This window comes from Cygnus atratus, chromosome 11 (genome assembly GCF_013377495.2).
Source record: "Cygnus atratus isolate AKBS03 ecotype Queensland, Australia chromosome 11, CAtr_DNAZoo_HiC_assembly, whole genome shotgun sequence".
NCBI lineage: Eukaryota > Metazoa > Chordata > Aves > Anseriformes > Anatidae > Cygnus > Cygnus atratus.
Window position 1 is genome coordinate 21,221,208 of NC_066372.1, and position 22,794 is coordinate 21,244,001.

Genomic DNA, 22,794 nt, shown 5'->3' on the forward strand with positions numbered 1-22,794 from the left:
GGCTCGCAGGTGCCTGGCGGGGGCCCCGCAGGTGCAGGAGGGGACAGGGGCAGCGGGTGCCTGCTGTGCCGGCTGTCGCCCTGCCAGCACCCCACAAAGCGGGTGCTCGCCGTGGCTCCCGACCTCCTGCCAGCCCCGCTCCCTGCTGCTCCCGGGCTGGGCCGTGTTGCCGGCTTGGGTTAGAAAGGAATCCTGTTGCACGTTAATTTAGACCTGTTTCCAATCACAACAAGCTGAAGTAATCTAATCTGCTCAGAAACCCACGCTGGAGACTTTGGGTTGCTGGAAACAAGTTTGTTTAAATCAACACTGTAAGCTAAACTAGTGACAATTCCTTGCGTGTTTGGGAAGTGTCATAGCAAAACCGCTCGCAGCACAGCAAGCCGGCCAGGAGCAGCCACTCAGGCTCCCAGGCAGCCTGGCAGGGGGCCACAAGCCGCCTTGGCAGCGCTTCGGGCTCCGTTTTAATATCTCTTTTCTAAAAACATACTGTCCAGCACAGGCTGAGCACTGTTTGTAGCGGCAGATATGAGGGTGAGTGAGTTTTGCTGCTGACAATCCATTTTATTTTTATTACCGGGGCATTGACACTAGAGCCAGAGCATCCGTAGGGACGTTTCGGGAGCCAGCCTGGTGCATGAACGCGAGGACAACATCTGCTTCTCAGCAGTGCAATGTCTGCTCAGCGAAACCCTTCACCTTGAGTGGTGAAACTGAGGTCCAGGCCCCCGGCTGAGGACTTTGCTTATGAGCTGGTTGCAAATCTAAGGAGCAGGAAATTATTCCCAGGCAAAGCTTTCCAATGGGGAGCACCAGGACATGCTGGGGGGTCAGTGGGTGTCTCAGGACTGGCAAGAGGGAGCGGGGAGGGAGGCTGGCTGGATTTTGAGGCGAGCGCAGTGCCTGGCCCAAGCCTGGTGTATTTTCTAGTGCTGCTGGATCCACAAACAGCATTCAGTGCGATCGGGACATTGGTCTTGCAGGTGAAGGGTGGGGAAATCAGGGAGGGGAAGTGTGCGAGGCACCTTCCCAAGAGCTGCCCAGAGAAGCTGGCGCTGCCTTTGCACCTTGGCTTCCTGATAACAATCCTTGGTGCCATGGGTGCAGACACCGGCGTGCCCAACTCAGAAAGTGCACGTACAGATCCACGTGCTGGAGCAGGCCCGGGATTTGTTGGAGAGTCACGGTCATATCAGCTAGAACATGAACGTCAGGATGTTCGGAAGAGACTCTAACGAGACGTTCCGTTCCCCTGCCAGCAGCTGCCGGGGCGCTGCCCAGGGCCCGCCTGCAGCGGGCAGGCAGTGACGCTGCCCTGATGTCTCTCTTTCAGCCGGGGCTGGGGGCTGTGCCTGGACGACCCCCCTGCCCGCGAGGTGCTGGACTTCCCCCTGGTGCCCCCGGGCGTCCTCTACGACGTGGGCCATCAGTGTCGCCTGCAGTACGGTGCCTACTCCACCTTCTGTGACGACATGGACGTAAGCTGTGGTCTCTCCCAGTGTCGCACGAACTCGTGCAGCTCCAAGGGGGTTTTGGTGGCGGGGGCTTTGCACGGGGCGACCCTGTCCCTGTGAGTTAAATCCGCACCGGTGAGTTAGTCTGCGCAGTAACCGCGTCCTGTGCCAATGTGTTTTCTGCAGAGCGTCTGCAACACGCTGTGGTGCACAGTGGGGACCACGTGCCATTCCAAGCTGGACGCTGCCGTTGATGGCACAGCATGTGGGGAGAACAAGGTAACTGGGAACACTCCTGTCCAGAGATGGAGAGCCTGCTTGTCCTGCATGCAGGGGAGGCTCTTTGCCAGAAAAGTGTAAAACCTGGAGTTTTGCGGACTGCAGCGCATGGGGAGGGGCTCACCTCGCTGCCCTCACTCTAGCAAAAATACTGCCAGGGAGGGTGAAGCAGAGGGGTCCTTAACAACGTGAACGTGCAGTTTGCATGGAAGCACAAGCCTTGCTCTGCTCTCGCAGGCGCTGCTGGTGCAGGTGCTGCTCTGGGACCTGGCCAATGCTGCCATTGCCCAGTGGAGGGGCTGGCAACCTGCACGGACGTGGTGGGTACCCAGAGGCCCTGCTCTGCCATCGGCCCCGGCTGCTACAGGGGCTTCTTGACCAAGGTAGCATAATGCTGTGAAGTTATAAAAATACCCGCACGTGCCTCTGCTCAGCAAGTTAAGGGTCAGTGCAGGGGGTCTGTTGCCTCACTGGACTCCTCAGCCAGCCTGACATCCCTGAATTTCCCATAGCACAGAGGGGAACTTGGCTCTGGCAGATCTTGGCTGACATCCAGGCACCCTGGAGTGAGTGAAGCATGGGTTTGCACAGGGTGCTGGGCTTCAGTGCTCCCCCAGGGTAGGGCTCTCTAACTCAAGGACCAACGTCGCATCATTTACCTGGGTTCTCTTCTTCTGGACTGTCCCTTTGCAGTGGTGCTTCAACGGCGAGTGCGTGCCAGTGGGTTACCGTCCCGATGCCATCGACGGCAGCTGGGGGCCCTGGAGCTCGTGGGCTGCCTGCTCACGGAGCTGCGGCGCGGGCGTGCAGAGCGCCGAGAGGCAGTGCAGCAGCCCCACGTAAGTGAGCGCGGGCTCCCGGGGTCACTCGGCTCCTCCAGGCAGGAGAGGAGGCCCAAGAGGCCGCGTAAAGCTGGGACTGTCACCTGCCTGGCCTGGTCCTACCCACGTCTGCACTGCACAGCAGAGGAGTGGTGCCAGGATGTGGTTATCTTGCTGAACAAAGTGCTTCTGAAACACCACAGGCGATTCATTTCGCGGGGCTATCCGGCCGTCTGGGCGGCAGAAGCCTCTGGAGGGGCAGAGCCGGCTCCGTCTGCTCTCACATGCAGCAGCTCCTGCGCTGCGCACGCAGAGCGTGCTGGAATGTGATTCCAACAAAGAGCAAAGACTCGATGCCTGTAGATGTAAAACACATCCGGTGTCTTTTAATGGCAGAAAAGAAAACCAGGCATTCTCTCATCGTGATTCACCATCATTTTGAAAACTCCCACTGCTGCTTGTCAACCCTTTTCTCCCCGTGAATGATTTCTGAGCGTGCTGCGTGAGCTGCAGCGCTGGGGACGCTCCCTGCTCCCTGGCTGGCAGGGCAGCAGCCGGCTCCAGCCCGAGGGCCGACCCAGGAGCAGCACCGTCCATGCCGCGACCGCCGCTGACCCAGCTGCTCCCCAGATGTCTCCCTCCTGCCCAACCCCTGTTGTATTGAATTTGCACAAAGGCCTCTGGCTCGCCCAGGTGTCAGAGTGCCCTGGAACAGGGAGAGAAAAGGGCTTTGTGAGCAATTTTCCAGTGGCAGTCAGTTTTCAATGGCTTAAGGAGGTTTGAAAACAAAGAATCTCTCTAATGAGCCCAGATGTGCTTTCTGCCTGACTTCTTCCTTGGGTGCATTGTTTTTAGCGCGTGCTATCGAACTGTTTAAAGAATCACTATGTAATCTCAGTCCTAGGTCAAGAGCTAGGTTTGTGTTTGACATGAGTTTTGTGACAAAAGTGCAATTGTAGTTTACGGAGTGTTTTAAACACAGCTGCAGGCATGTAGGAGAGCAAACACTGTAAAAGCAGCAGAATTTCCCTGGGCAGTTGTTTGCTTTGGCCACTGTAGGTAAATCTTCAGCTTTGCCTTTTGGATGAAGTGAACAGATGTGTGCATTGGGTAGTCCTTCCTGCCGCAGGCATTTCCTTAGGGAAGGGTATGTAAACAACTGTAAAATATTAATTAATTTTACTCCCTTCAGCAAAGGGTGCCCAGTCTTAACTGACTGGGGAAAAAGTAATTTTCATAAGGTCGTGGGGATGTGGGCCACTGAAATTGCGGTCACCAAACCAACCTTGTGAAAAGGCAAGCATCAAAAACCGGTGGCAGCATTTTGAGAGTCTGTTGGCATGTAAGAAAAGCCTATTATTGCCCCGTAAGGCCCTCCCACTGTTGGAAAGAATGATATATTTTTAAAACTACTTTCTGAAGTATCCTTGAAAGTAAGTGAGAATTTATAGCCTCGTGTGTTTCTGGCTGTTTCTGTCATTTAGGAATCATAAGCGTGAAAAACCTAAAGCCTGAAGAAGCGTGTTTCCTCTCAATAGATGTGTTTTGAGATTTCTCCGTTCTGGCCATGTGTTCATGCTGGACCCGTCTGTCAGCCCTGCGGTTCTTGCCGGGCTGTGTTGCAGTGCAGAAACACTTCTGAGGTCGTCCAGCACGGAAAGCAAACGGGGTGGGCCAGGGGCGCTTTGTCAGGGGGCCTGGAGCCGTGGCCACTCGCCACTTGGTCGAGAGCTCCCTCCTGCTGGCCATCCAGCCCTGCCGTCCCTGCTTGGATCACCGGCAAAGTCACAACCAGTCGGAGTTGTGGCGAGCAGAGCGGGAGCGGCGCTTGGTCCCCAGGGTGTCACAGTGCCCGGCAGCAGGAGGAGGAGGGATTTGGACATGAACGCTACTGGTTACGCCTGTCTTTACTAACTGTTTTTATAGCTTCATAAACCAGGCCTATAAAATTGGCTATGTTTGCAACATTAAGGAAGGATTGTCAGGAGGGACAAGACGCAAAAAGTAGCTGTGAACCTCCAGTATCTTCCCAGGGGACTCGCAAAAATGGCTGCTTCGCACGTCCCTTTTTCGGTCCGGTTGATCCTTCCGTGAGGCAAATAGGTGCCTGGGTACCAACAAATCCAACCCCTCTCCTGCAACGCCGCAGCCTGGGCGCTGCAGTGCTGTGCTAACTGCTGAGAGCAAGAAAGCAAACCTGCTCAGAAGCAACCCCCGAGTGAATTAGGCACCTTCCCTCGTCCAAGGAAACAGAAACAGGAAACAAACAGCAGCCGGAGCAAAGTCAGCTGGGCTTGGAATTCTCTGTCACCCTCCAGAGCCCGGGGATCTGCTGCCACCGTATCTCTGTTGTGTGGTGCACCCCTATCTCTGCCGCAGTGACCAAGGACTTTGTGCAGAGCGTCAGTGTCCTCTGCCCAGGAGGGACCAGGAGAACAAGGACATGGGCGATGCTTTCTGCGCATTTAAAAATTTCCTCTCTACGTTAGGGATTACTGTTATTGTGAGGGAGTTTCCCCTCGTGTGCACTGTGTGTTTATTTCTGCTTTTCCCTCCCGCGAACAGGCCGAAGTACGGGGGCAGGTACTGCCTGGGAGAACGGAAGAGGTTCCGGATCTGCAACGTCAGGCCGTGTCCCCCCAACAAGCCGTCCTTCCGCCAGGTCCAGTGCAGCCAGTTCAACCCCATGCTCTACAAGGGGAAGCTCTACAAATGGACGCCGGTGCCCAACAACAGTGAGTGCGCACAGCCTGCTGCCAGGCTTCTCCCGAAGCCCTAGCAGAGAGCCTTAGACAGATTCTTGCAATGGCTTGATCTTGCTGGAGCTGCCTGTAAAAGATTTGCCTTCCTTTTCCACCGGTCTTGCAGTGTATTTATGCCGTATTTTAAATTATGGCTGGGTTCGCAGGATTAATTTGTGTTGTCGGAGATGGTTACATGGAGAGAAGGTGGCACCTGTCCGTGTGAGCCCAGGGCAACGCTGCTGCAGAAAGCAGGCGAATGAAGGCGTGCAGACCCCGGCTCCTCAGGTTCAGTTTCTGTCTGTTCGGCTCCCCAGTTAACCCCTGCGAGCTGCACTGCCGTCCGGAGGACGAATACTTCGCAGAAAAGCTGCGGGACGCTGTCATCGATGGGACTCCGTGCTACGAAATGAACGCCAGCCGGGACATGTGCATCAACGGCATCTGCAAGGTACGTCCCGCACCACGGTGGGCCGGGGGGGGCCGGCAGCACCCCCGTGCACCAGGAGCTGAGGAAGGGCTGGTGATCGGGGCTCTGCCCGCTGTCCCCACGCAGACGTTCCCTGACCTGTTTTGTTACCGTTCTTCTGTGCAGAAACGAGGGTGAGCTCTCGATATTCGCGAGATATTTGGTGCGGTGGTATTTAAGCCTCTTTGCTGCCCTCAAGGCAATAGAGCACAAAACCAAGGAAATCCACGAAGTACAGTTCACTTGAAAATAAGGCAGGGGAGATAGAAAGGGCAGACACTGGCAGACACTGCTCTGACCCACAGCCTGCAGCAATGGAGGTGGCTTCCCCAGCCCCAGCAGCCTCTCCCAGCGCTGGGGTTTGTTCTTCCTCCCGGGCTGTTGTTGTTCTTTCTTGGAAGCTCCGTACGAGCTGCAGCGTGTGGCAGAGCTGCCTGGCTGCCGGCTGGGGAGGGCATCCCCAGCTCGGGAGGGACAGGACGAGGCTCAGAGAGAGCTGCGAGGAGGAGAAGGCAAGTCCTCATCTCCTTGTCACTTCCATGGAATTCTGGGTGCTGTCGAGGGCTGTCATGCAATGGACGGCGCAAAGAGCAGCAGGGAAAGTAATCAGTAAGCAAGTTTCAGCCTGTTACATAAAAACCATTGGTGGAAACTTCCTCCTCTTCCTGGCTGCGGTGCCAGTGGCACCAGGCAGAGGCTGATGGCAATTGCTCTGCACAGCAGGAGACTCAGAGAAGGTCCCATTTCCTCCTTTAACTGTCTATAAGTTACTTCAAAGGCTGCAGCGCACAGATGCACAGGCGCGGGCTCGGGGGAGAGCTCAGGGGTCATGGTTTTTACTTGGCACATACAAAAGAGTGGGAGCCAGCAGCTCTCCTCAGCTGACGGCACACTCACTCAGAGCTGACTGCACACGTACAGTTGTCACTGACTGCACGCCTGCTGCTGGCTTCAACACCAGAATTAAACCTGGCTCAGTACAGAGCACTGCAGTAGCTAAAATAGTGTTCCTTCCAGCACGTGTGTGCAACTGGCTCCCTGGACACATCCTCATGGAGCTCAGACTAAAGGCTTCTCGGTGGCACGGGGCCCAGCTGGGCCCTTGGGGAATTGGCTGCAGTTTTTATTGTGCGGAGTCAGATGGAGGCTCCATTTGATCGAGCAATTTGGCAGCTGCCTAGGTCCGAGGTGTGGAGAGCTCCAGCAGAACGTAGGAAAGGTTTTTGGGAAGCGTTTTGAAACAGGATTGGCAAGGCCAAGGATCAGGAGGCTGGCCCAGCTAGGCACAGCTCTTAGCACGTGCCGACGGGCTCTGGGGACTCAGGGCTGCAGAGCAGGGCAGGGGGAGGTGCCGAGATGTGCCTCTGGCTTCTCAGAGCTGTATGAGCAGGATAGGGGGCTGCAGGCAAACGCTGGAGTAAGAAACCCGCATTGCAGCCACCCTGGGTGCGCCACCCATCTTGCAAAAAGACTCCAGCTCGCTCCACTCTGCAATCTGTCTTCCTTTTTTCCTGCCGTCTCTCTGCTGAGGCTGGTCCTCATAACCGCGCTTGTTTCCCACATTTGGCTGCTGGTGCCAATTCCAGCGAATTCCTGGGTGGGCGCGGGCGCGGGGCCAGTGCTGATGGGGCTGTGTTGCAGAACGTGGGCTGTGACTACGAGATCGACTCCAACGCGGTGGAGGACCGGTGCGGCGTCTGCCACGGGGACGGCTCCACCTGCCACACCGTCAAGAAGACGTTCGAGGACAGCGAGGGGCTGGGTAAGGGTGCTCGGCACTGTCCCCGCAGCAGGACACCCCTGAGGGATAAAGACAAGCAGCACGCGCCGAGCTTTCGGCAGCCGCAGCCTCCCCAGGGACCAAATGTTTTGGTGGAAAGCGGTGGGGTGAGCAGAGCGGGCTTAGGGCAAACACACGGCTCCCAGCCACAGGAGAGCAGAAAAATGCGTTGTTGTTTTAAATGGTTTCCTTCAAACGACCCCCCCGGTCTGCAGAGCTCATTTTTCCCTTGATCAGCAGTGCGCGGGGAGGGGGTGGTTTGCAAACGAAACCCCAGCGCTGCAGGGACGCCCTGGGAGGCAGCACCCCGGGAGGAGGGATGGCTCTGCAAGCACCGTCAGTGCCCCAGGCTGCAGGAACCCAAGGGACACGGGACTTCGTTTCTGTGTGTTCAGCTAGACCGGCACCAAGAGCCAGGCTCCCTCGTGCTGCTCACTTGCAGTGTTTCCTGAACCCAGGCTTGTTGATTTTGATGAGATAAGGTCCAAGCAGTAGCACAGGGAGGAGGGGAGTTGCCTTTCCACTTCTTGCCCCTCAGAAGAAAAATATTTCCTTACTGCTATTTGTATTTAATGACCTCAGAACAAATCTCTGCACCCTAAAGCTTGTTTGGAAAGGCTTAAGATGATTTTGTGGGTTGACAAGGACATGATGAAAGTGTGGTAAAGCCCTTGCCAGCACTCAGGTAGGAAACGTGTTTCTCTGCGATGTCTCCGAGAGACACCAGCACCCTGTCCCAAGGGGCACTTAGCTACCTACCCCAGGGAGCAGATCGGGTTCTTGATTCCCCCGGGGCAAATGTTTGGTTGCATCCCCAGGTTACGTTGATATCGGGATTATCCCCGTTGGAGCCCGAGAGATCCGCATCGAAGAAGTCGCAGAAGCCGGCAATTTTCTGGCGCTGCGCAGTGAGGACCCAGAGAAGTATTTCCTGAACGGCGGCTGGACCATCCAGTGGAACGGGGATTACAGGGTGGCAGGCACCACCTTCACCTATGAGAGGACAGGGAACTGGGAGAACCTCACGTCCCCGGGGCCCACTGTGGAGCCCGTGTGGATCCAGGTACGGGCTGGGCTCTGCCTGCAGTCAGGGCCTGCAGCTGGGGAGGGTGCGGGGGCAGAGCCGGGGGCTCTGCAGCCTTCCTGCGTGGGGCTGCGGTGAAGGGGTCTGTCACGGCACTTCGTGGCCACCTCCGGGAAGGGGCCGCGTCCCCTCCCCAGGGCGTTTCTCCAGGAGCCGATGCCACCAGCAGCCGAACACACGCTGCTGGCCCAGGGAGCGCGTTTCTGAGCGCGGGGTGGGTCCGGTCCGCGCTGCTTCCAGCTGAGCCTCATCCAGCTTGCAGCATTCCTCAAAATATTTACACAGGAGAGAGAGTATGAAAAGAAATAGCTGGTTTCCGGAGGCTTTTTCCATATCTTATCAAGAGCAAGGGAAGAGCCCGTGGTGTTTCTGGCAGGACCGGAGCAGCCTGTGGGTCCAAGCGGGCTGCAGCGGTGGTGGAGGCACCGGGGAGCTGGGAGCTGTCACAGCATCACCCCTTGGCAGTGCCATGTCCCTGCCAGCATCGGGCCCCCGGCACTGCCCGGGGTCTGGGCAAGGGTTCACGCTCCTCAGGGGTGCTCAGGCAGGTCCAACGCCCGGGTGGTGCCTTTGTGGTTGTCACCGGTCAGGCTCTGCTGGCTCACAACACTGCTGGAGGCAGAAAGTAAAAATCCAAGAGGATCATTTGAAATCCTCCGAAACAACAAGAATTTTCAAGTTTTACTCATTTTTCCACATGGGAATTCCAACTCCCCTAAAGTGAGTCGTGAGACCCCCGCGGCCCTGAGGAGGCGAGCCCGTGGTGGGGCAATGCTGCGTATGGCCAGACAGGAGAGGTTATGGTTACACACGTAGTCCTAAAAGAAGCAGCACATTCCGAACGAATTGTGTTGCACAAGCGTGTTTCCAGCATGGTGGAAGTGCCGGGGAGCAGAGCATGTGCTGGTCCTCGGCGGCTGCTCCCCGTGGATCCTTATCCCCAATTCACCCGATGTGTCCTGGGGATGCTTTTAGTAAGAGCAACCTCGCCAGGCACCGCACCCCTCCTCGGCTGCAGCAGTGGCAGCTCTGGCTCTTAGCTTAAAATTGCCTGGTTTTGCTAACCAATCCCACTCCATTAATTTTCACCTTGTTTCCGTAGAAAAGAGTTGCCCAAGGGATTGCTTTTCGGCATAGCTTTATATTATATGGGCTTTGCACAGCTGTGCACAGGTTGTAACGCCCTGCGCCGAGGACAGCTGAAAGGCAGCGCGGGACCTGAGGATCCGGGGCCGTTGCTGCTGGGCAGCTTTCTGGGAAGCCGCTCGCTGCTGATGTGTGTTTGTGCACAGATCCTTGCCCCAGCAAAGTGCTCTGGGCTGGGTCAGTGGTGAGGGCTCCGCCAGGTCATGCAAAGCTTTCGAGAGCTGACGTCCCTGTCCCCAGAGGCCAAGTTTTCCTCTGGAGCAACCAGTGGGAACTGTCCCCCTGACTGTGGTCCAGCTGCTGTCAGGCTGAAGTTTCGGTTGGTGCAAAGCCGGCTCAGGTTTGACCGCCACAGTTAAAATCCGAGCAGTGTCCTGAAGGGTTGTGCACCGTGGAATGTGAAGATGCCTCCTCGAAATGACACCACGCGGGATATAGGAATATATAGGAATATATAGTCATGCTTGCGCCCTAGAGGTGCGCTTCATGGTTGTGGTTTAACCTTGTTTTTTCCCTTTTAACCACCCCCTGAGAAATGAAGAAAGAGATTGTCTCTCCTTGGGTGTGCTGCCTTCGTTAGCACAGCGGCAGGAGGAAACGGGGGGGGTCCCCGCCGTGCGCTGCAGCCCGGGGGCAGGGAGGAGGATCAGGTCTGCTGGGAGCCTGGGGCTTGGGGCTTTGCGGAGCCCAGGTCTGATTTCTTTTGTGTGTGCGTTCCCGGCCTCGGTGCCCTGCTTGGTGCAGAGACGGGGTGGGCAGGGAGCTGTGTCCCTCCAACCCCAGCTCGCCGAGCAGCCCGAGCCGGCCAAAGGCTTGGGTTCGTGTTTTTGCAGAGGTTCAGTGTGAGAGGGACCCTCGGCTCCTCTGCCTCCAAGCCTTGCTTTCCCCTGCTAATAAGGACGCTGGCGTGCTCAGCACCAGCAAATGGCTGGGATGCTTTCTGGGCTTCATAACCTAATGAAAACCTTTTGACAAAAATGTTTCGATATTCATGAAGAGGTTTTGGAAAGACGCCTTTGCTCCCGCAAAAGCTCCAAGAACAACAAAGCTTTGGCAATAATGGGAGCGCTTAGGCTAAAAAAAACACATTTAAACTCACAGCCTTTTGTGAGCGCTGACTGGTGCTGGGGGCGCTTTGGGCAGGAGTGACGTTAGCCATAGGAGCTGCCGCGCTCGTTTTGAGAGCAGCAAGAGCCACATTTCAAGCGGGGAGAACTTAATGGCATTCCTTCCAGCGCGTGTTACCAGCCAGCCACTGCGCGGGTGTTTGCTGCCGGGGGGCTCCTCGCTGAGCGTGGTGGCGCACACAAAACGTCCTCACCCAGCGCTGCCTGGGGCAGGGACATCGGGGCCCTTCGCAGGGAAGGACCCAGCCGTGCCGAACCTTGAGGAGCTCCTCGGATTGAGCTGCATTTGGCAGCGGGACCGGAGGGAATTAACAAGGAAATCCTGCCAGGCTCTTTGGCAGAGCAGACATAAAACCAAAGTCCTGGAAGCTCTCGGTGCTCTTGCTGCTGTTTTTTGTTATTACCTGACGTTTCCACAAGCCCAGCGCTCTCAGCGGGGCCAGCTGGGGCGCTTCTGCTCTCACACTGCTTTGAGCACTTGTCGAGTGCGTTTTCCGACACGGTCGTGTGCTGCTGCTGGGGTACAGCAGCCAGGCCAGCACCGTCCCTGGCCAACAGTGAGAGAGGGAGGACAAATGCTGCTCTGGTACGGAGCTGGGCAGAGAGCGACGTCTGTATGGCCGCGCTGGGTGGGTTGTTATCTCCTGGAAACCCCTGCAATGCAATGTCCATCCCGACTGCCCTGCGCTGACCACGTCTCTCACCACCTGCCGTCTCCCCACAGCTGCTGTTCCAGGAGACCAACCCCGGCGTGCGCTACCAGTACACCATCCAGCGGCCGGCCGACAGCGAGAACGAGATCGAGCAGGCCGAGTTCCTCTGGCGCTTCGGCTCCTGGACCACGTGCACCGCCACCTGCGGCACCGGTGAGTCCAGCAGAGCGTCCCTGCACCACGGGGCACGCAAAGGGCCGGAGGCAAGGCTCAGCCCAGCAAACATCACTTCTCCTCCATTAGTCCCCGGTCTCTTTCTCACTCTAGGCAATGTAAATGCTGATGGGACTTTGTGGTGCAGGGAGGCAGCAGGACCTGTGCTGTCCCTGTGCTGCACCATGCGCCACAGCAGGCACCGGAGAGGCGGCTGGTGGCAAGAGCTGCACATCCTCCGTGCCACGCTCCCCATCGCAGCCGGATCAGAGCACTCCGCTGGCATTTGGCTTAGAAATTCCTGGGGCTTTGGTTTCAGTAGGTCTTGAGGATGACAAAAAAAGGCAGCGTGTGCTGAGGTCGTAACTCCCTAGCGGCCCCTGCCATGCTCAGCCACAGGGGCCCGCGCTTTATCAGCGCTTTCCTCAGTTTGGTGTCCTGTTACCGCGCCGGGTGTCCCTGGGCCGTCAGGCTGATCGAGACAAAAAGCTTTAGAGAAATCAGAGAGGGTCAAATGGCCGGTCTGCAGCCTGGCCGGGCCGCTGGAGGGGAGGTCATTTCAGGAGCTTGGTGGGGGCAGAACATCATGGTCCTGTGCGCGCACCGTGTCCTGTCTTCCCCTCCTCTTCGCTGTGTCCCAGGCGCCCTGGGCTCCAAGGGATGGGAAGCTTTCGAGGGATGTGTGTGTGAGCATGTGTGGCCGTTCGGTCTCCCAGCACTCCGCGGAGCTGACAGCAGTGAGTGTTTTCGCTTTACTCCATAAACAGACGTCAGAAGGATCAGCTCTCTCCCTCTCTTTCTCTCTCTCTCTCTCGGCTTTTTGGCTTTCTCCCCAGCTGAACGTTCCCCAGCAGCAGAGCAGGGCTGAGCATGGCGCTGGGCTGCGCTCAGACCACGGCTGCGGGCACCCACGGGCAGGGAGCAGATCCTGCACGTGGCATGGGGCGAGGCTGGGGGCAGAGAGTGCTTCCTTGAGAGCAGCCATGCATTGGCTCCGGGTAAAAGTTAAAGGGGAAAAAGAAGGATCCCTTTGTGTGAAAAGCAAAGGGAGTTCGCTGACACCTGTCCTTTTTAGGCAGCATGGAAGGCCGGGAGATGTTTCCTGCCTGCTCCTGGTAGGTGTGGGTCGATTCCTGCCTTGAAGCAGGAGGGATGTGGTGCTGCGTGAGTTTGCTGAGCTTTTTACCTATTCTTGCTATGAGCTCTTTGCTGTGGATTTGCGTGGGTGCCCATGACACACTGCACCGCGGCACGTGCAGTCAAACAGGACGGGAAGCAAGCTCTCTTGCTTTTATTTAAAACCAACTTTCCATCGCATCGTTGGGCTGACAGCTTCCAGAACAGAAGGGAAATGTAGGAGCACATCAGGCACGAGCTGGCCAGTGAGATTGGTCACCCCACGGTTGTTCCCAGAGCTGAGATATTTGGGATTCGGGAGAGCTGGGCACAGGGGCCCCGTCTCTGCCAGCTTTGTGCTCAGAAACCTCGGAGCGCCAGGGCCGCAGCGCCCGGGAGCTCTCCCCAGCAGAGCTCAGCAGCTCCGGGCCCGTCCGCGCTCAGCTGGCCGGCGTTATTTACAGCTCGCCCGAGTCACGGGTCAAGTATGTGTTGCAAAAAGCAGGACAAAAGCCGACAGCGAGGCAGCGTGTTGGAAGTGAGGTCATCCTGAAAAATGTCACCCCTGAGTGCTGCACAACGGGGGCAGGAGGCTTCGGGGTGATTTATCCACGAGCTGCAGCAGGGCAGGAGGCTGCCAAAAGGAGCTGTGCTGCTGCCAGTTCGCTTCTTGTCGGAAAGCCCCCCTCGCGCGGCTGGGTGTGAGCGTGCACACGCAGGCACGTGCGCACACGCGCAGCGGCCGTCCCCAGGCACGCTCGTGCACCTGGTGTTGGCAGCCCCCAAAGCCCAGTGCCCACGATGACAGGTTTTACTCAGGAGCTCTTCGCTCAGCCGTTGTCCCAGCCTGACTTGCCCAGAGATGCCCCGCTGCGTGTCCGGGGCTGCAAAGGGCTCAGCCACCAGGACCGGGCTGGGATTGCTGTGGAAATTCAGCAGTGGGAAGCGGCAGGAGGGTGAGTGTCTGTGCTTTCAGCCGCTCTTGTCCCTGAGAAGTGCTTGTTGGTAAAGAGACCGGGAGGAGGAGTGGGGAAGACCCGTGGAAATTCTTGGCATTTCTTAGGTATTTCCTGACAGCCCTAAGCCCTGAAAGAGCAGGTAGGATCTGACACCTGTTTTTTTTTTAAGGGAGTACAAGATTTGCCAAATCTGTCTGCGTTCTGTTTCTAGCTTTCTGCTTGAGCAGCCCTGGCCTCCATCCCGGGGCAGGATCCGTGGTTTGCCTCATGCTGGGCGCCCCAGGGAGGTGCTTCGGCTGTCACCCACTACTGGCACCCCAGGGCCGCTGCCTGGGCTGCACCAGTGGCAGTTACACCCCAGCCCAGGCTGTCCCCACCTGTGGAGCTGGGTGCGCAGGGTCGTTCCCCAGCACGGTTACATTCCCCGGCTCTAACCACAGAGGGCTCATACCACATTTCGCGTGCCCAGCTCTTCTTTTCCCACCTGGGTGCGATGGGAGCGTTGGTGCCATTGGCAGCATGCGACGGGCGCGTGCAGTGGCACCAGAGCTCAGCAGAGGTGGGCTCTCAGGTTTCGGTTTCAGTTTCGGTGAAGGTTTCAGTTTCTTTCTTCTGGTTTTGGTATCTGAGGGTAACGGCAAGGCCTCCTGCTGCTTGCTGACAGGATGCTCAGTGGTCTGCTTGGGGTTGCGTGTAGAGCCAAGCCTTGTCTGTGTCCCCAGGGGTGCAGAGGCAGATCGTGCACTGCGTGGAAAAGCTGGCCGGCATTGTGGAGGAGCGATACTGCGACGCGCTGACCCGGCCCGACGACCAGCAAAGGACGTGCAACGAGGAGCCCTGCCCCGCCAGGTCTGCTGTTTTCTCCTTTGCTCCTTCTCAGCACAACTTCGATGCCCGAACCACCCCAGCAGGGGCAGCAGGGGCCTGGGGCTGGCACAGGGCAGGTGCTGGCTGCAGCACACACGTTTTCCCTGCTCATCTTCCCCCAGGTGGTGGGTCGGCGAGTGGCAAAAGTGCTCGGCCACGTGCGGGACATCGGGGCTGATGAAGAGGACGGTGCTCTGCATCCAGAGCGTGGGGCTGGACGAGCAGAGGGCCTTGCAGCAAGCGGACTGCCAGCACCTCTCCAAGCCAGAGTCCACCGCTCCCTGCCATCGGGATGTCCCCTGTCCCTCTCAGTGGGCCGTGGGGAACTGGTCAGAGGTGAGACAGAGAGCTGGGGTGGTCGCGGTTCCCTGCAAAGGTGGCCAGAGCACGGACGAGGTGCCACCAAGATGTCCTCAGCCCGGAGCAGGCAAGAGCTCTCCTGGCTACTGAAGTGAATCTGGGGCTTGCGTTATAGTACCAGATCGCACAGAAAGGAATTTCGTGGCACAGAGAGGTCTCGGGAAGGAACAAGCACCGGTATTTTTACCATTTTCTCTTCCTCTCCGAGTTTTGCTGCTTTCTCAATCGGGCAAGGCCGTGCTCCGTGCTCGATGCAGAGGGGGCAGAAACAGGACGTGTTAAAGCCGTCAATGTGTTTTCCAGCCCCGCAAGTCTTTCCCCTTTGTTCTGGCAGGAACCTTACGACTGTTTCCTGCTTGCAGAGGCAAGGTGCTGCGGGCCAGCCAGGGTCTAGCTGTGCTGTGCACGTGCGTGGCGGCGGGTGGGCGTCTGCTCTGCACCCGCACGAGCTGGCACGGGGCTGCGCTGCCTTGCTGCTGCTGCCAGGAATGGGGCTTGTCCTCAGGGAGTTCTTCAGCAGTGTGCTTAAGGGAGAGAGAGAGAGAGAGATGTACAAAATGCCACGTTCGGTGGAGACCCTGTGTAGCCTTTTTTGTTTTTGCGTTTTTGTGGCTGAGGTTTTTAACCAAAGAGTCGTACCTCCTAATTTGAGCAGTGGTTTCAGAAAGTGTTCAGCGCGAAGAAAAGTACCAGGAGACAAATCAGAGCCTGGGAGCAGAGCTCGTTGCTAAGAAACAAAGAGAATAAAAATGTGAACAGAAAATTCGAAGGCTAAATGAGAGCTAGTTGGAAATATTTTTCTAGGGGCCCACAAAAGCCACAAATGCACGGTTGAGAAAGAAGGCTGCCGTAGTTTAAAGGAAAACCCCTGAATCCCAAGTTGCCCCGGGGCCCGTGCTCCGCATGGAGCCAGCGCGGGCTGTCACAGTGCTCCTCTTTGGCTTTGCCATCTCCACGTCTGTGAAACCATGAAAAACGCGCCTGAGATTTTAAGATGTCTGTGACTTTTCTGTTCTTCCTTCACTTAAAGTGAGAGTCCTCTTTCTTCTCCATTGCCATCACCACCAGTAAGTGGAGAAGCTTGAGGGGCTGAGAAGCTTTCCGGAAACGTGGTCCATCTACCCAGTGCCAATAAGAGGGGTCCTTTGCTTTTGTGTACTTGCAGACCCTCGGGCAGGGCAGCACGTGTGTCTCATGGGGGGCCCACCGGAGCTGAAGGGGGGATTTGCAAGTCTGCTGAGCCTGGGTGTTTAAGCACTTCGGTGGGCCCGGGAGGTGGTGCCTTCAGAAAGACCCCGCAGCAACGCTCATCCAGCTTTACGGGCTCCCTGGAGAAGCTGCGATGCTCTCGGACGCGCTGGTTGTTGGCTGCTAACACACGAGGGTCTGCCTGCGGAGCATCTGTCTCCTGCTCCCAGAGGCACGTCCCGCTGTGCAGCTTGGCACAGCGATGCCTCCTGCAGCGATGCCTCCTGCAGCGATGCCTCCTGCAGCGATGCCTCCTGCGGTCCCGTGCGTGGTGCTGAACTCCCCCCGCCAGCGCTGCTCCTTCCTCCTGTGAAGCTTCTAACAGCAGCGGTTTCTTATCTGTGCCTTGGGGGCTCTCCTGATAACCGAGGCTTGGCAAATAACCTCCTCCTGTGAGAGCCGTGCTACCTGGAGCTTATCTCCTGGATGGAGCTGGAGCCATTTGCTAAGAAATCTTGGCTGCGTGGTGGAAGCTGAGCTCTGAGCTTCCCCCTGATCCGGCAGCACCGTCCTGGTGGGGCGAGGCAGCTTGCTGGCACCTCGCTGCAGAGGCGGATAAATGGAGATGTTGGATTTCAGTGGCGTTGTGTGGTGGGTGGAAACGCCCAGCCGTGATGTTCTGAACCCTGCCTGGTGCCAGACACATTTCTGGGGGTCGCTTCCACTCGTCACTTCCCAGGAGACTCGGAGCCAGGAGATTGCAGCTGGCATGGGGGCGGCACCTCGCTGGGCAGCCCGGGGACAGCCCCTGCCTGGGGGCACGTGTCCCACAGTGGGGGGCACGTCCCGCGGAGGGGGGCCTGCTGGGAACCCCCCGGGACCAGTGCAGGATGTGCTGTGGGTCCCATCCGGGCACTGGGCCCTTGCGAGGACTGAGCAAAACCAAGAAAGGCTCAAAGGACACGAGTCTGGATTATTTGAGGACCACATCTCCAGGCCAGCCCAGCGCAGAGGCGCTGCAGACACCCCGAGGGCTCTGTCTGCCCACCTTACACTCTTACCTTCCAGCGCTGGTGGCCGCGCACCAAACCCCTGCCCCAGCCCATCCGTTTTCATCCAGAGAACAGCGATTTTTGCAGAAACCCCCTCTGCTGGGTTTGTTTGACTTGGTGATTATTTATTCTTGCTGGCTGGGCTGTGTGAGCGTGTTGCTGTACGTGACTGATGCTCTGCGCAGCTGCCACAGCAAACTGCAGCAGCCCGTGGCTTCTGCAACCCACATGTGGTGGTCGTAGCGCCACGGTTTACTTATCTTGCAGAAAACATTGCCGTCCCTCGCTGCAGTTTGTGGGTTTCTTCTCTACTGAGCAACCTCAAAGAGACCGTTATGGTGGAGGAGAGGGTGTCTGCCACAAAGCCACTCATTGATCCTCGCTTTTTTCCTTTGCTTGCTAGGACCACACCCCTGTTATTATCTCCTTCTTTAAAACATTCTCTTCCAGAAGAAGAGATGTAATTCATGGAGATAGGTCACTTAGAGAAGACCTATTAGATCATCTTATCCAAAGCCCTTTACAATGCTCATCTCCCGGGAAGATCACTTCTGGCTGCAGTGCCGGTCAGGGATCACCCTGAGCAAAATGCCCTGCAGTACGTACGCCCTGCTGAGGCGGTCCTTAAGGGGGAGACGGCCCCGGAGCTCAGCAGGCACGCCGACTGCCCCGCACCACGACGGGACCTGCACAGCCCAGGGACCCGGGTGGGTGGTGGCAGAGGCAGAGCCACGGGAAGCCCCTCGCCCGCTGCCCAGACCAACGCTTCCGCCTGGCATCCTACATCTCCCGTGCTCTCCTCTCTGAAATGTTCGTTTCTCTTCCTTCCCTAGTGCTCAGCAACGTGTGGCAATGGCACACAAAGGCGCCCTGTGTACTGCAGCAATAATACCCAAGCGACTTGTGACCCTGAACAAAGACCCAGCTCGGAAACTATTTGCTCCTTGCCACAGTGCCAGATGAAATCAGACAACGCCAACGCCGACTGGTCTGGCAGTGGCTCTTCCAGCAGAGAAATGTTTAATGAGATAGATTACATCGCCAATAACCGTATCACTGAATTTAACCCCCTAATTCCAAACATCCCAGAGTCCAGCAATGTCAATATCATAACTGAGGAGGACTTCTCATCCAGAAAAGGAAACGTCTTCGTTGATGATTTTTACTACGATTATAATTTTATCAACTTCCATGAGGATCTGTCGTATTACCCCTTCACTGAGAAAGAAACCAAAAGCGAGGGCCCTAAGCCCGAGCTGAGCAGCAACGATGTGGAGGAGCCTCCTGAGCTGCCCGCAGATGTCCTGCACGCCGTGGAGCCAGGAGGAGGAGCAAATGGGGACGAGCTGGTGAAGCAAAGCGAAGCAAATGTTTCTGCTCCTGTGCACAGCGAAGGGGAGGCAGAGTCGGGGGGTTTAGTCGTCAGTGACCTCCTTGGCATGGCCCCTGGGCACAGGGGAACCAGCACAACCGCTCCCAGCACGGCCACAGCTGCTCCCACAAGTGATGAGGGGGGAGCAGTGCTCGTGCCCCGCTCCGAGGAGCTGCTGCCCACCCAGCCTGCGGCAAGTCGTGGCTCTCCCAGCAGCCTGGGTAACCTGCTCCCCGATCAGCCCGCAGGTGCCGTGCTGGCAGGCACTGTTCCTGCGTGGGATGCTGCAGCCCGCAGCCTCGCTCCCTGGGCTCCGGCTGCTCCCTCCGCGCCGCTGCCTGTTGACAGGGGCAGTGCTGGTGCGGACAGCACGTCCCACAGCCTGCAGCGCGTGGGAGAGCCTGGGAACAGAGGCCGTGCAAGCACGGCGGCTCCTGACAACGCTGCCAGCGCTGGGAAGGGCCGGGAAAACTCATGGGAAATGGGTTTTGTCATCACCAGTGATGATAACGGTGCTGCCTCCAAGACCGAAGAGCAGGAAGAGCTGGCAGAAATACCAGCACCAGAGGGGACTGTGCACATGCACGCGACAGAAGAGGGGACACGCAACGTGGCAGAGGGGACCCGTCCGACCTTCCCCACCGCCCGCAGACCGCAGCAGGAGGCGGGCAGGCACGCTGAAGGCGCTGGTCCCGTTGCAAGCCCCCATCCTGCAGGTGCTACGAGGAGCCCCCCGTGGGAGGCATGGCCGCAGGTGGGGCACCGCACCCCCCCGTCCCTCGCCTCGGCCCCCTTCGTGGCCACAACCGCCCTGCCAGCACCCGTGTCCGTGTCCCCCGCCACGCCTGGGTCGCCCACCCGGCTCGCCTCCAGCGGCCTCACCCCGAGAGCTGCCCTGGCGCCAGCCCCCCCGGCGTCCCCAGCTCGCAGCCCTCCCGCAGGAACATCGCCCCCTGAGCCCCCACCGGCGGCGTGGACCGAGGGGAGGCTGGGGGAGACGCGGGTGCTGCACCACCCGGAGCCAGCCGCCCCCCAGACCTCCAGCGTGGCCCAGATCGGCAGCACCGCTCCGGGGCAGCGCTCCCCATCGGCAGCCCCGAGGACATTTGCTTACGGTGACGGGGAGCAGGAGGGATCCCAGCCCGCTCCCACCCCCCCGGGGCTCTGGGGGCAGGACGAGGCTTTGCTGCTGCCATCCACTGCTGAAACAGCCACTGCGACGCCCAGCTGGGAGGTCGGCAACTGGAGCGAGGTAGGTGTTGTGCCCCATTATTGTGTCCCATCAGAGGTGTAACGGGGCTGGGTTGGAGGCAGCAGACCTGTCCCTTCCCCAGGACCACTCTGTGGGGCGCTGCTCTCTGCGCGCGGCTGACGCAGGCATTTTTGCATTTGGGTCAAGTGCTGACAGCACCAAGTGCCATGGGGTGAAGGCAGCGTGAGCCGGGTGCCTGCGGCCCTCTCTGCGGCCAGAACTCTGTCGGGCACCGGCCGTGGCAGCTCCTCGCCCTCTGCGGTGGCGCTGCCGGCTCAGGAGGAGCTGAGAGCACTGAGCCCCTGCTCCGTGGCTGGGCACATGGCGAGAGCAGAGTCTGGCCCGGGAGCAAACTGCTGTCATTTTATAGGCGAGAGTGGTTTGAAATACGCCACAAAATGGCAGAAGTTTAAATGTCAAGGCTAAGGTGCATTAAGGCTGCAAATTACCGCAGGGAAGGGGCTGTGCTTAACGTAGTGAATGGGGGATTATCTGTAATTATCGGCTATCACTTGACTGCATAGCTGTCCCGTGGCTGCTCTTGCAGTGACAGACAAATGGCTTCTGCAATCCGTGGTAATGGGCTTTTATCAGAAAGCACAAAAATAAGAAGCCTTCTGTGCCACAAACCGCTGGAGACCGAGCACCGGGGAACTCTTTTAAGGAGGTTGCACAAAGGAGCCAGTAACTGGGAGGACAATAGTTGGTGTCAGTAAAATACGGTCACACCTGTGGGCTTTGTGAAAGGGCACCGAGCGTCTCCGAGTGCTCCCCACGGAGCCGGCGGGACGTCGGCAGCGTTGGAGGGAGCCCTGCTCTCGGTTTCAGCACCGGGGCAGGGCCTGGCACGGGGTTACGCCGGTCTCACTAAGCCAGTCTGTTCTGAAAGCCCTGCGCAGGCTTTTGAGGTGGAAAGGCTGCTACAAAATAATTCAGAGCAGTCTAGAAAGTGAGGGGTGAATCCAAAAGAGGAGATGTCGGCACTGCCTGTCAAGAGGGAATGAACCGGAGAGGAAAATTCACTCGAGCTTGGAGCAGTCAGGAAGCAGAGGACAGGCAGCGCTTGGGGAAGGCAGGCGGGCACAAAGGGTGTGAAAGAGATCGTTGTAAGAACAGCAAACCCCTGGAGCCGTTAGTGCTAGCTAGTGGAGATCGAGCAATGAAGAAACCTAAAGCCACCCCCACCACCCGGAGATCCCCCCGCAAGGAGAGGACATCTCAGACTAGGAGCACCTGCACAGCTCTGCAGGAGAAGGTTTTCCTCCTTCACCCCCCAGACGGGGCCGCCTGCCTCTCACAGCGGGGTTTTAGCCCAGGCAGGGCGAGGCGCAGGCTCTGGCGAAGCTCCTTCATCCCCCGGCCCTGCCTCACCGCGGCCCGGTCCCGTTCCTCCGGCACCCTCCTGATCCCCGGGGGGAGGCCGTGAGCCGAGCACCCGCTGCGGCCCCCGGGTGCGTTAGGGGCTGCCTTGTTTTCGCAGTGCTCGGCCACCTGCGGCGTGGGCGCGATCTGGCGGAGCGTGCGCTGCAGCACCGGCACCGAGCGGCACTGCGCTGCTGCCAGCAAGCCCGTCCCCGCTCGGAGGTGCTCCCTGAGGCCGTGCTCGTCCTGGCGCGTGGGGAACTGGAGTAAGGTAAGCAGGCGTGCACCCGGGCCCTGCCTCTCCTTCCACAGCATTTCCCTTCATTACGCACAGAGACAGGGAAGCAGCAGGTGCCTGCCATGCGGGCGGTTACTTGCTGTCAGTCTGTGCTCTTGCCCCCTGGATTGCAAAGGCGGGGATCAGGTTTTGCACTTGCCACAGAGTTTAAACTGCTTTATCCCACAATAACGGGGTGGTTTAAAAGCCAGCACTGCAGAAGCTAGTTGAAGGAAGGTTTGGAAGTCTCTGAAAAGAGCTGTTGAGAATCCACAGGAGCAGGATGTGTTTGCAGTTAGGTTGGAGGAATCTGCTGGGTTAAACAGCGGTGAACAGCCCTTGTTATTCTGCGTGGCCTCGATCTCCGAGATACGTGGATGGGAGATCAGCAGCCGTCTGATGCAAAAAGACTTTGTTCTGTTACAGCTGGGAGCTCCACAGACTTTTAGGTGTAAAGAGGTTGAGCATTATCCCAAGCCAACCCAAGGCAGAGCGTGTCAGTACGTTATTTTATTCCACGGGTCACGTCCCAGAGGGACTCCCCTGCCCCAGCCCCTTGCTGCAGCGTGACGTGCCTCTGCTTTGCCCAGTGCTCCAGGAACTGCGGTGGAGGGGTGAAGGTTCGGGACGTGCACTGCATCGACACCAGAGACCAGAGGCTCCTGCGGCCCTTCCACTGCCAGGCTGTCCTCTACAAACCGCCGACGCAGATGCCCTGCCAGAGCACGCCGTGCCTGGACTGGTACACGTCCTCCTGGAGAGAGGTAGGAGCTGCTGGCCAGGGCTGAGCAGTGCCCGCGCACCCCAGCGCCTCGCGGCAGGGCGTTGTGCCTGGCTTGGCCATGGTGCATGAGGAGGTGTGTCAGCTGGGTTTTTTCAGAAGTTTTGAGAGCTCTTTGTAGATAAATGCAAGAGGAGGCAGTAGTTTGTCGTCTTTTACCAAAAAGTGAGCTGTAAGGTCACGGTGAGCAGTGAGGTCATCTCAGAAGCAGTCTACAGCATGTGTGCTTGTGATGCGATGCTTCACACATGCAGTTATTTTTTGTATCTCCCCCTGGAAGCGTGCTGGGCTGGCACCTCGTGTTTGCCCACAGCACGAGGCACAGGGCAGCTGCTGCAGGGGAGGTGTGCGGCCGGGAGGGGTGAGCATCGCCTGAGCCCGGGCCATTGTCCTGGGCAGGGAGGCAGAGGGCTGAGGCTGACTGTTAAATGTAGGAGCAGA

The 22,794-nt window shown here is 58.1% G+C and overlaps 1 protein-coding gene across 1 annotated transcript in view; it reads left to right on the top strand.

Annotated features, from left to right (window-relative positions):
• ADAMTS7 (ADAM metallopeptidase with thrombospondin type 1 motif 7) overlaps window positions 1-22,794 on the top strand; it is a 48,409-nt gene that overhangs the window by 15,986 nt on the left and 9,629 nt on the right. The window contains exons 9-21 of the mRNA XM_035568939.1: window positions 1,334-1,478; window positions 1,641-1,733; window positions 2,427-2,572; window positions 5,120-5,289; window positions 5,613-5,746; window positions 7,406-7,526; window positions 8,363-8,607; window positions 11,626-11,767; window positions 14,565-14,691; window positions 14,832-15,045; window positions 18,143-19,933; window positions 21,414-21,566; window positions 22,163-22,336. Coding sequence (XP_035424832.1) covers window positions 1,334-1,478; window positions 1,641-1,733; window positions 2,427-2,572; window positions 5,120-5,289; window positions 5,613-5,746; window positions 7,406-7,526; window positions 8,363-8,607; window positions 11,626-11,767; window positions 14,565-14,691; window positions 14,832-15,045; window positions 18,143-19,933; window positions 21,414-21,566; window positions 22,163-22,336 — 3,655 coding nt within the window. The remainder of the gene's footprint in view (window positions 1-1,333; window positions 1,479-1,640; window positions 1,734-2,426; window positions 2,573-5,119; window positions 5,290-5,612; window positions 5,747-7,405; window positions 7,527-8,362; window positions 8,608-11,625; window positions 11,768-14,564; window positions 14,692-14,831; window positions 15,046-18,142; window positions 19,934-21,413; window positions 21,567-22,162; window positions 22,337-22,794) is intronic.